Source organism: Myotis yumanensis, unplaced genomic scaffold, assembly GCF_028538775.1.
Source record: "Myotis yumanensis isolate MYYU_CA2020_CCGP unplaced genomic scaffold, mMyoYum1.0.hap1 SCAF_3, whole genome shotgun sequence".
Lineage (NCBI taxonomy): Eukaryota > Metazoa > Chordata > Mammalia > Chiroptera > Vespertilionidae > Myotis > Myotis yumanensis.
Genome location: NW_027223754.1, coordinates 9,722,549 through 9,735,027, shown reverse-complemented (window position 1 = coordinate 9,735,027; position 12,479 = coordinate 9,722,549). Strand labels below are relative to the sequence as shown.

At 46.5% G+C, this 12,479-nt stretch overlaps 1 protein-coding gene across 6 annotated transcripts in view; it reads left to right on the top strand.

Moving 5' to 3' along the window:
- The window catches only part of FAT1 (FAT atypical cadherin 1), a 125,927-nt gene that overhangs the window by 84,917 nt on the left and 28,531 nt on the right, over positions 1-12,479 (top strand). For all 6 annotated transcript variants that reach the window (XM_070408245.1, XM_070408246.1, XM_070408244.1 and 3 more), the window contains 3 exons: positions 2,070-2,345; positions 2,463-2,673; positions 8,173-12,240. In XM_070408245.1, the coding sequence (XP_070264346.1) occupies positions 2,070-2,345; positions 2,463-2,673; positions 8,173-12,240 (4,555 nt within the window). The remainder of the gene's footprint in view (positions 1-2,069; positions 2,346-2,462; positions 2,674-8,172; positions 12,241-12,479) is intronic.

Below are 12,479 nucleotides of genomic sequence, written 5' to 3'. Positions count from 1 at the left end.
AACACACGTGCACACCCAGGACTCTTATTTACCGAAATAAAATTAACTGCAAATCCCGATTTAGGTTTTGCATATAATTAACCAGTTTTGAAATTTTTGAAAGAAGACTTAAGAAACCCACACATTGTTATATTATCAAGATATTTTCATATTTTACTCCTTTTCAACTGTATTAGTGTAAAATATATCTCTGTTGCCCTGGCCGGTTGTTCAATGGTTAGAGCATCGGCCCAAAGGGTCTCCGGTTTGATTCCAGGTCAAGGGCTCATACATCCATTGCAGACTCGATCCCCAGCCCCGGTCAGGGTGCGGACGGGAGGCCACCACTCGATGTGTGTCTCTCTCACATCGCTGTTTCTCTCTCTCTCCCCCCTCCGCCTTCCTCTCTAAAAAAAACCAAAAACAGTGGAAACAGTATCCTCAGGTGAGGATTACAAAAAAATGTGTCCCTGATGAGGTTGAGTTGTCCAAGTTGTTTTCATTGAAGCTGGTTAAAGCCTTGGCTCCCTTGGCGAGGGCTGTGTAAAATAACTGGTAACATCGTTCTGAAAATCCCGTTAGCATCTCACTCCCACCCAAATGAATATACACTCATCTACCAACCCAAGACCTAGGCAAGCAGAGCTTTACTTCCTCCTGAAGAGCTTCTCTGAAAGGCTTACTTGATCGTGTATGAAACCTCATTAGACTTTGTAGGCACAGGACATGGCCCAGGAGGTTGAAAGCTTCATGAGGGCGGGATTGCCACATTTATTTTACACGCTCAGTGCTGACCTGTAAGTGCCCAGCCAGTGTTTCGGCTGAATGGCCTTATCGAAAATGGCTGGTTTTCCTTCAGCCGTTCCCGCTCACTTGTGATTAATGGATCTTGGAGCAGGATAACACGATGTCTGCCCAACACTCCATGAGAAGAATGATCCTTAAATTTATAGTGGGAATAAATGCATAATGATTTAATCTGTAGAAATTGCCGTTAGAGCCATCCCTTCTGGATCACCGTTGACATTGAAGAGTGAGGCCTCTGAAGTTTTAAATATTTACATAACTGTCACATAAAACCTTTCTGCACTTGGTGATGGCATTTAGCATTCATATAAAGTCTGACGTGACGATCCATCATGGACTTGGTGTTCTCTGAGAGCTGGTACCTGCTTCTCTCACAGGCCGCAGGTTCACACGCCTGGGGCGGTGTGTTAGCAGCTTCACCTGTGCGTTCCTCGAGCCCAGGCCTCCTGTGCCATCGGGACTAGCACACCCCTTTCTCCAGATGCACCAACGAAGCCTAGATTTCTTGCTCATACTGTAAATTGCTGTTATAATCAGTGGTGATTTCCACTGTGCCTCATCCACATAAGCCTTTGCAATCTGAAAATGAATCCTGCTGGCATGTGAAAGGATTTTACTGGGGACTGAGTTTTTTAACATCAGCCTTTTTCCTCTAAGGTTTTTATTCGATGCCGATATGTTTAAGAGAGTTTATCTTTTTGTTGTACTTCAGTTGCTTTTAGGAAGTAAATGCGTTTACTATTGATACATAGGTTTTACGATCACAAAATGATAAGAATTTAAAAGCACATTTCTTACCTTTTCATAAATATAAAAATAATCTGTCGATAAGAATTGGGAGTCACAAAGATTGGAACAAGAAATTCAGATCCTGTGACAGTCTAGTATTATCCTCACTCAATAGCATGATAGGTACAGATTCAACTCTGATCCAGGAAATTAGTCTTCTGTAAACCTGGGGAAGTAAATTCTCTGTAATCGTTATCTGAGGAATCTAGAAATACCTCTGCTGCATTTCATAAGGAAATGTGTGAAAGGTGTTACATTTTCTCTCCAAAGTTAGTCTCAAGAATTTGGAAAGGTCCTCGTTATCATACTCATGTATAGAAATAGTATATCAATGAAAAATTTAAAGATATTTTGATTTTTGTTACTTTTCTCATGTTTGCGTTTCATTTTTGCTAAAAAAAATCAATTTTTAAAAATGTGCATCTGATTCACTGGTTATTTATTAAAATGTCAGACTTAGGAATATTATTATGTGACTCGTTCTGTCATTATAGGTATTTATCAAAGTCATAGACACAAATGACCATCGTCCTCAGTTCTCTACATCCAAGTACGAAGTCGTTATTCCTGAGGACACAGCGCCAGAAACAGAGGTTTTGCAAATCAGTGCTGTGGATAAGGATGAGAAAAACAAACTCATCTACACCCTGCAGAGTAGCATCGATCCGCTGAGTCTCAAGAAGTTTCGTCTGGATCCTGCAACTGGCTCTCTCTACACTTCGGAGACACTGGATCACGAAGCCATTCACCAGCACGTCCTCACGGTCATGGTACGGCTCTCTGCCCATTCTCCTGCCATCCTGCAGTTCCTAAAGGGTTTCATGCATTTGAGAGGGATTTTAAGTCAGGAAAATTCCAACGGGATTGATAATGCTGATTTTTTTCAGGTACGAGATCAAGATGTCCCTGTGAAGCGCAACTTTGCGAGGATCGTGGTGAATGTCAGTGACACGAATGACCACGCGCCCTGGTTCACGAGTTCCTCCTACGAGGGGCGGGTGTATGAGTCCGCAGCTGTGGGCTCGGTGGTGCTGCAGGTCACGGCGCTGGACAAGGACAAGGGGAGGAATGCCGAAGTGGTGTACTCCATCGAGTCAGGTACTTGGGGAGGACTCCAGAGGTTCAGAACTTAGCACTTGTTAAAAAGTGTTTCTTCTTTTCTAAAATTGGTTCTGGAGGTTAAAACATTTCTGTGTATCACTGCAAAAATGGCTTACATGGAGCTTACATGTTAAAAGAAAGAGAAAACAATTTAAGTTCTAGCTCTTTAGGAAGCTAGGGTAGAGTCCTAACAAGTTTGGGTCAAGTGCTTGGAGACTCACGTTATTAGCATAATTCAAAGCTGAGAGGTCCTACCACAAAGAAAACTTGATTTGGCCAATTCAATATTTCTAAACTTGTATTTTTTTTAAATATATTTTTATTGATTTTAGAGAGGAAGGGAGAGGGAGAGATAAAAACATCAGTGATGAGAGACAATCATTGATTGGCTGCCTCCTGCACACCCCCAGTGGGGATAGAGACTGCAACCCAGGCATGTGCCCTTGACTAGAATCGAACCTGGTACCCTTCAGTCCACAAGCCGACGCTCCATCCACTGAGCCAAACCAGCTAGGGCTGTACTTTTTTAATATATCTTTATTGATTTCAGAGAGGAAGGCAGAGGGAGGGAGAGAGAGATAGAAACATCAATGAGGAGAGAGAATCATTGATCGGTGGCTGCCTCCTGCACTCCTCTTCCTGGGGATGGAGCCCACAACCCAGACATGTGCCCTGACCAGGAATCTGACTGCAACCTCCTGGTTCACAGGTGGACGCTCAACCATTGAGCCACACTGGCCGGGCTCTAAACTTTTTTTCACCACACAATCATTTTCCTTCTTAAACTAGGAAACGTTTTTAGGAAAATGCTGGCCTATTAATGCAGTGCTTTACTTGTAGTCGGAGAGTGTTTTCTCTTAGGCAGAGCAGGGATTTCGTGGTGGAGTGCTCACTCTTCCAATTATGACCCACTCAGATCTCACAGAGAGGGGGTCACGCCCCTGCTCCTTCCGGGTTTACTGTTGCTGCCACTGTCACCCCATGCAGCTCGCACAGTTGCGTGTCACTCGTGGCTCGCACGGTCGGTCCCCAGGGGTGGGATTTGGACTCAGAGATGTTGGAAAGCTGAAGGGGCCGGAGGAGCTGGGCAAGAGGCAGCGAGGGCAGGGAGGGCAGCTGGAAGTGTGGGCAGTGCCAGGGAGGATAAGGCAGGAGATCTGAGTCTTGCCGGGGGTAACAAGGCGGAGCGTCACAGAGCAGCACTGTGGCCAAGCACAGTGTTTTTGTTCTCTGTTGAATGCTGCTATTCAGCCACCCATGTATCCATCCCAGGGTCTCATTGAGCTCATTTCGTGTGCAGATGCCATGCTGGCACATTCATATTCGAACTTGATAGGTGTGGGGGTCACCATTGGTCCACACAGGCATGTTCTTGCTTGAGACGGGTCAGTCGGCTTTAGAGCATCTGATGTGTGCAGTCAGAAATGGCCTTGCTTCGGGACTTTCCCGCTCATGCCAAATGATAAGAGTAAGTGATTCAATATGAGAAGGCACTTTTCAGTTCTCTGTCTTTCTTAGTGTCATTGTTGGTACAAAGTGTCTCTCCTTGTTCTGCCTTTATAATGACTTTAAAGTATTGAGATCATCCACTTACCTTGCCTTTTTCTGTAAGTCCATACCGCTACATTTTTAGAAACTGCATCTATCGTAGGCATTAGAATTCAAAGAGGTGTCAATTAGCTATTAACTCATATCACCAAAAGCCAAGCAAATGGATAGTAATTAAAAAAACAAACACTTTGTTGATGTAGTTTATGTGGTCAAACTATTTTTATTTCTTAATATATTTGAAGTTTCATTTATTTCACTGAAAGCGACCAAATTTAGTCCATTACTCACAAGGAAGACCTCGTCTGCTGCCCATGGTTGCAGCAGTAAGATGTGTTTTCATGTAGCTAGTGCCTTGCCTAACGATGGAGGTTTTCCCACTGGTTCAGAAATGTCGCCGTTAAAAAAGCAGCGCATTCCACATGTGCATGCCCGAGCACTTCAATGAAATAATTTTCCCGCAGACAAACTGGCTGGGCTTGTGTAGGAGAAAATGTTAAACTTTCCCTTAGCTTTCACATAATTTTCAACAACTGGGTGGTTAAAATATGATTGTTGGTGCCCGACTGAAGGCATACACATTCCTTAAATGCTTGTAGGGCTGATGGAATTAGTAACTCGGTATTCCAAGAATGGAACTGTATCTCCACTCAACGAATACATAATACCAAGGGCCTATTCCGGCACAGACCTTGGACTTTTGCAAAGATATTGTTTTTGATTTGGTATTATAAAAATAGTGCTGAGCAAGTACTTTACAGGAAATGACTCCCTTTAAATGCTGTGGAATTGTGTGTGTGTGAATCTGTTCGAACAGCAGGGACTATAAAATGGTCCTGTGGCCGCTCACTTACCATTTATTCATAATCACCTGTTTCTAATGTCTGTCAGATTACATTTAATAAAGTTCAGAAGACTAGTTATGAATTCAGGCCATCACCCGGCATGTTTAATTAGCAGCGATTTATTGAGCAAAAGGTTGGGTCTGATGAGGAGTCTTCAGGGGAAAAGGAATTAATTAAAGGGTATGTTCAGTAGCAGTTGAGTTATGTGCTTGGAGACACATGCTCAGCCCCGTACTCTGGGCAGCTTGGTGTTCTCTTTATTTTTTGAAAGGAGATCATTGTAACTTCAAAACCATTGGAACGCCTGGAAATAGGAGCCTCTCAGTAAATATGCTTATTGACCAGAATTGATTTTCTTCCCCAAACTTAGGTTCCCTATCATTGCACTTGAAGTTTAGAGAGGTTGCCGCACTGGCCGGCGCTCGGCATCCGCAGCGTGTCCCTGTGGGAAGACACAGATTCCTGTGCGCAGCTCTCTGATGCCCTGTGAGGTGTGCGTGTGTAATACAGTCGTAGCTAATAGCACACGCGTGCAAGTTTGCCCAGATAATCTCCTGGCTCCAATAGCGAGAACAGTTTAAGGCTCTTTAGAAATCACCGTATCTCCAGCTAAGGAGACCGACTAAGCCCCCCAACCGAGTACAGACTTCCGCCACTGCCCTGTGAGTTCGTTCACAAACAACATACGTGTATTTCAGTATTTGGTGAGTGTGTCGATTACTAGATCAGACGGCATGTCCAAGCCACTCAGCAGCCCTCGGTGTTCTTCCAATAAACACCATGTTGCTCTCCCATCTGCAAATCTTGTGCCTTCTGCCGTGGTCTCTGTGGGATCCATATATTAATTGACCAGAGCCGCCTTTAGCAAAGCCAGGCAACTCCAGGTGACAATATGATGCCTTGTGTATGTGAAGCATTAAGATTTCACTGTCCACCCGGCCGCGTGGATCAGTGGCTGAGTGTCGACCTATGAACCAGGTGGTCACAGTTCGATTCCCTGTCAAGGCATGTGCCCGGGTTGTGGGCTCCATCCCCAGTGAGGGGCGTGCAGGAGGCAGCCTCGGATCAATGATTATCTCTCATCATTGATGTTTCTATTTCTCCCTCTCCTTTCCTCTCCAAAATCAATAAAAATATATTATTAAAAAAGATTTCACTATCCAAGGTAAGAGAGAAATGCACATAGATGAATGAGTGTAAAATACAGTAGGTCAGCTTCTCTTTTAGGACAGATACATGGAAGTCCAAGGGGTGGGGATGAAGGTTTCGCAGTCTCCTCCATGATCCAGACAGCCCGTCACAGTTTTGGAAGGTGGGGTGATGCGCAGGCAGGATGAGAGAGGACCGTGATGACTGAGTAAGAGGGAGAATCTGGAATCGTTGACTCATAGGCACAGACAGGCCGGGGACCGTGTCTGCAAGGCCTGGCAGAGACAGCGGGACCCCGTCCATGGGCCAGGGTTTAGCTCAGAGCTCAGGAGCCTGGAGAAGCCTGGGCCTCTGCCCTGGGTGCAGAGCCAGGCGGGCTTAATGAAAACCAGACTCTGTGTCGGGCCTCAGAAAACATTATCATGGATTTTTTGGAAAATGTATTAAAGGAAGGAAATGAAGGCCAGAGAGGAAGCGTTTCCTAGTAATGAGGTGGAGAAAGAAGTGCTTGGTTAATCCCCTGGTTTGCAAATCACACTAAGTAGTGCTGTTCTGTGAAGGGCCGCACTCGATTGCAAACGTGGAGGAAAGCAATTGGAGGAAGCAGTTCAGTGGCAAGTCAGCCTTGTTTTGGGGGTGAGTGTAATAGTTCATTTGGGAAAAACACACTCAGTTCTATGTCTAGGATAATGGAGCTGGACTCTTGTTTATAAAACAGAATAGGGATGAAGGGTTCACGGATGGGCCGAACCCTCACACTGCCTTGATCTGTTCAAAAAGATAGGTAACTGCTAAGCTATCGTCCACTGCTGGCTTTTGTCAGAAAGATTTCAGTCGGTGCTATAAAACAACAGGACTCGGCAGAGTTGCCTTTGCGGCTGAATACGTGTTCACAGTGCAGGTGGCAAAGGTGCAGGAAAAGCCAGTACAACAATCGGTGCTAGAGGAGAATTTCTCAGCCTCAACACGGCTGACTTTTTGAAAGACGGATTTTTGTTTTGGGGACCGTCCTGCGTACTGCGGGAAGTTTAGCAGCATCCCTGGTCTCTCCCCCAAGTAGTGCCAACCCAAAATGTCTCCAGAAACCCCAGCTGGTGTGGCTCAGTGGTTGAGTGTTGACCCATAAACCAGGAGATCACAGTTCGATTCCTGGTCTGGGCACACGCCCTGGTTGTAAATTCAATCCCCAATAGGGGGCGAGCAGGAGGCAGCCGATTAATGATTCTCTCTCATCATGGATGTTTCTGTCTCTCTCTCTCTGAAATCAATAAAAATATATTTTTAAAAAATGTCTCCTTCTGGATAGGATCACCCCCACTTGAGAACCACTGACTTAGGGGATACATTGACCAGAACATGATTCAGAAGAGACTATTACCAAAATCCTCAAAACCTCTGAAGTGTAAGACAAGTTATACACAAGCTTATTTATCAGTACCCTGAATATTTAAAATATGGGACAGTTCTCTTAAAATTTGTTAAATTCTCTTAATGAATATGAAATTTGTTAAATTCTTATAATGAATGAGAATCTTGAGCATTTTCAAGTGATAAATGCTGAAATATAAGTATGTTCTAAAGGGTTTTTGAGGGAACACTTGGAAAATTATGAACTTAACTGCTTTATGAAGGGTAGCCATACCCTTCCATAAGCGCATTCTTGGTTCAAGCAAAAGAGATTGTGTTTGGTGTTAGATCCAGAGTGATATTTCTTTTTTCTTACTTTTCATAATTTATGGACAGAACTCTGACTAGTCTGCCTTATTTTAGTTGGACAGAAATGAAACAAGTTGAAAATTTGAGACAAGTTCCATTCAAATGTTGATAACCCCCGAATTTCTGTTTAATTTAGGAATATAATTTTTACAGCTATCTTCATTGGTTTCTACATTTCCAAATAGTACTTGATGCCTGTAGTTTTCTCTAACATGCTTCTTTTTTTCCCCCCTCCCAGGAAATATTGGAAATTCTTTTACAATCGATCCCATCTTGGGCTCTATCAAAACTGCCAAAGAATTGGATCGAAGTAACCAAGTGGAATATGACCTAATGGTTAAAGCTACAGACAAAGGCAGTCCACCCCTGAGTGAAATCACTTCCGTGCATATCTTTGTCACAATTGCTGACAATGCCGCTCCGAGGTTTACGTCTAAAGAATATTCTGTTGAAATTAGTGAAACCATCAGCATTGGGAGTTTTGTCGGGATGGTTACAGCCCACAGTCAGTCATCGGTGGTCTATGAAATAAGAGATGGAAACATAGCTGATGCATTCGACATTAATCCACATTCTGGAAGTATCATCACTCAGAAGGCCCTGGACTTTGAAACTTTGCCCATGTATACACTGACAGTCCAAGGAACCAACATGGCCGGCTTGTCCACTAACACGACGGTCCTAGTGCATCTGCAGGATGAAAATGACAACTGGCCTGTTTTTATGCAAGCAGAATACACAGGACTCGTCAGCGAGTCGGCTTCCCTGAACAGCGTGGTTCTCACAGACAAGAACATCCCATTAGTGATTCGAGCCACCGATGCTGATAAGGAGTCGAATGCTTTGCTTGTGTACCACATTGTTGAGCCATCGATACACAAATATTTTGCCATTGATTCTAGCACGGGTGCTATTCATACAGTACTGAGTCTGGACTATGAAGAAACAAGCACTTTTCGCTTCACCGTGCAAGTGCATGACATGGGAACACCACGCTTGTTTGCTGAATACGCAGCTAACGTGACTATCCATGTCATTGACATTAATGACTGCCCTCCCGTGTTCTCCAAGTCCTTGTATGAAGCCTCTCTCTTGTTGCCCACATACAAAGGCGTCAAAGTCATCACGGTAAATGCGACCGATGCCGATTCTCGCGCCTTCTCCCAGGTAATGTACTCTATCACTGAGGGCAACATCGGGGAGAAGTTTCTCATGGACTACAAGACGGGCTCGATCACGGTGCAAAACACAACTCAGTTAAGAAGCCGCTACGAGTTAACCATCCGCGCTTCTGATGGCAGATTCGCAAGCTTCTCCTCGGTGAAAATCCACGTGAAGGAGAGCAAAGAAAGTCAACTGAAGTTCACCCAGGATTTCTACTCGGCGACTGTGAAAGAGAATTCCACCGAAGCCAGGACGTTGGCTGTCATTACTGCGATTGGCAATCCGATCAATGAGCCCTTGTTCTATCACATCCTCAACCCCGATCGCAGGTTTAAAATGAGCCGCACCTCGGGCGTCCTGTCCACCACTGGCATACCCTTCGATCGGGAACAGCAGGAGGCCTTCGACGTGGTCGTGGAGGTGACGCAGGAACACAAGCCTGCCGCGGTGGCCCACGTGGTTGTGAAGGTCACCGTGGAAGACCAAAATGACAACGCCCCGGTGTTTGTCAACCTCCCTTACTACGCCGTCGTGAGGGTGGACGCCGAGGTAGGCCACACCATCCGCCATGTTACCGCCGTGGACAGAGACAGCGGCAGGAATGGGGACGTGCACTACTACCTGAAGGAACATCACGAGCACTTTCAGATCGGGCCGTCCGGTGACATCTCACTGAAGAAGCAATTCGAACCCGACACCTTAAATAAACAGTACCTCGTCACTGTGGTTGCCAAAGATGGGGGAAACCCTGCCTTTTCGGCTGAAGTGATCGTTCCCATCACGGTGATGAACAAAGCCATGCCCGTGTTCGAAAAGCCTTTTTACAGCGCCGAGATCCCGGAGAATATCCAGGTGCACAGCCCCGTCGTCCACGTGCAAGCCAACAGTCCCGAGGGCTTGAAGGTGCTCTACAGCATCACCGACGGCGATCCCTTTAGCCAGTTCACCATTAACTTCAACACCGGCGTCATCAACATCATCGCCCCCCTGGACTTTGAGGCCCACCCGGCCTACAAACTGAGCGTCCGAGCCACCGACTCCTTGACGGGGGCGCACGCCGAGGTGTTTGTGGACATCGTGGTGGAAGACATCAATGACAACGCCCCCGTGTTTGCTCAGCAGGCCTACACCGCCACGCTGTCGGAGGCGTCTGTCATTGGGACCTCGGTGGTGCGTGTTCAAGCCACAGATGCGGATTCGGAACCCAACAGGGGAATCTCTTACCACATGTCTGGGAATCACAGCAAGAGTCACGATCATTTTCACATCGACAGCAGCACGGGTGTCATTTCCCTCGTCCGGGCGCTGGATTACGAGCAGTTCCAGCAGCACAGGATTGCTGTGAGGGCCGTGGATGGCGGCATGCCCCCGCTGAGCAGCGAGGTGGTGGTCACAGTGGATGTCACGGACCTCAACGACAACCCGCCCCTGTTTGACCAACCCGTTTACGAGGCCAGGATCAGCGAGCACGCCACGCACGGGCATTTTGTGACCTGTGTCAAAGCCTACGATGCAGACAGCTCAGACACAGACAAGCTTCAATACTCCATTCTGTCCGGCAATGACCAGAAGACTTTTGTCATGGACGGTGAAACGGGGATTATCACGCTCTCCAACCTCCGCCAGGTCACCTTGAAGCCATTTTACAGTCTTAACATTTCCGTCTCGGATGGCGTTTTCCGAAGTTCGGCGCAGGTTCACGTAACTGTCATTGGGGGCAACTTGCACAGCCCCGTGTTTCTTCAGAACGAGTACGAAGTGGAGCTCGCGGAGAATGCTCCCGTGCACACCCTGGTGACCGCGGTGAAAGCGACGGACAGGGATGCTGGTGTTTACGGCCACATCACTTACCATATTGTGAATGACTTTGCCAGAGACAGGTTTTACACCAATGAGAGAGGACAGGTATTCACTTTGGAAAAACTCGACCGAGAAATCCCAGCGGAGAAAGTGATCCCGGTCCGCTTAATGGCGAAGGATGCGGGAGGAAAGGTTGCGTTCTGCACCATTAACGTCATCCTCACCGATGACAATGACAATGCACCCCAGTTCCGAGCCACCAGGTACGAGGTAAACATCGGGTCCGATGCTCCCAAGGGCACATCCGTCATTAAAGTTCTTGCAAGTGACGCCGACGAGGGATCCAACGCCGATGTCACCTACACCCTGGAAGCTGATTCTGACAGTGTTCAGGAGAACTTGGAGATCCACAGGCTGTCTGGCATCATCACGACAAAGGAAAGCTTAATTGGCTTAGAGGACGAGGTCTTCACTTTCTTCGTGCGAGCTGTGGATGGTGGGTCTCCGCCCAGGGAGTCTGTTGTTCCCGTCTACGTGAAGGTGCTCCCCCCAGAAATGCGGCTCCCCAAGTTCTCAGAGCCGTTTTACACCTACACCGTTTCAGAAGACATGCCTATCGGGACCGAAATCGATCTCATCCGAGCGGAACACAGTGGGACGGTCCTGTACAGCCTTGTCAAGGGGAATACTCCCGAGAGTAACAGGGACGAGTTCTTTGTGATTGACAGGCAGAGTGGGAGACTGAAACTGGAGAAGAGCCTTGATCACGAGACGACCAAGTGGTACCAGTTCTCCATCCTCGCCAGGTGCGCTCACGGGGACCACGAGGTGGTGGCTTCTGTGGACGTCAGCATCCAAGTGAAGGATGCCAATGACAACAGCCCTGTCTTGGAGTCTAACCCATATGAGGCCTTTATTGTGGAAAACCAGCCAGGGGGCAGTCGAGTCATCCAGGTCAGGGCGTCGGATCTGGACTCGGGAGCCAACGGCCAAGTTATGTATAGTCTAGATCAGTCCCAGAGCGTAGAGGTCATCGAGTCTTTCGCCATTAACATGGAGACAGGCTGGATTACAACCCTCAAGGAGCTCGACCATGAGAAGAGAGACAGTTACCAGATTAAAGTGGTCGCATCGGACCACGGGGAGAAGGTCCAGCTGTCCTCCACGGCCATGGTGGACGTCACCGTCACCGACGTCAACGACAGCCCCCCACGGTTCACGGCGGAGATTTATAAAGGGACCGTGAGTGAAGATGACCCACCGGGCGGTGTCATTGCCATTTTAAGCACCACAGATGCCGATTCTGAAGAAATTAACAGACAAGTAACCTATTACATAACAGGTAAAACATTTCAACTCAGTGGCTTAATTTAAAATTAAATACATTAGAAGCATAAATGCTGAGATATGTATTTTATGGGAATTAGAAGGTGAAGGGATGATTTTAGTTAAGTAAAACTAAAATAAGGAGAAATAGCACCATTTAGCTATATTTCAAGTTCTTTGCCAGTGCAAAGGAAATAGTTGCTTCATTATACCTTTTTTATTTGTATGACTCATTTATTCAACTTTATCTTAGTC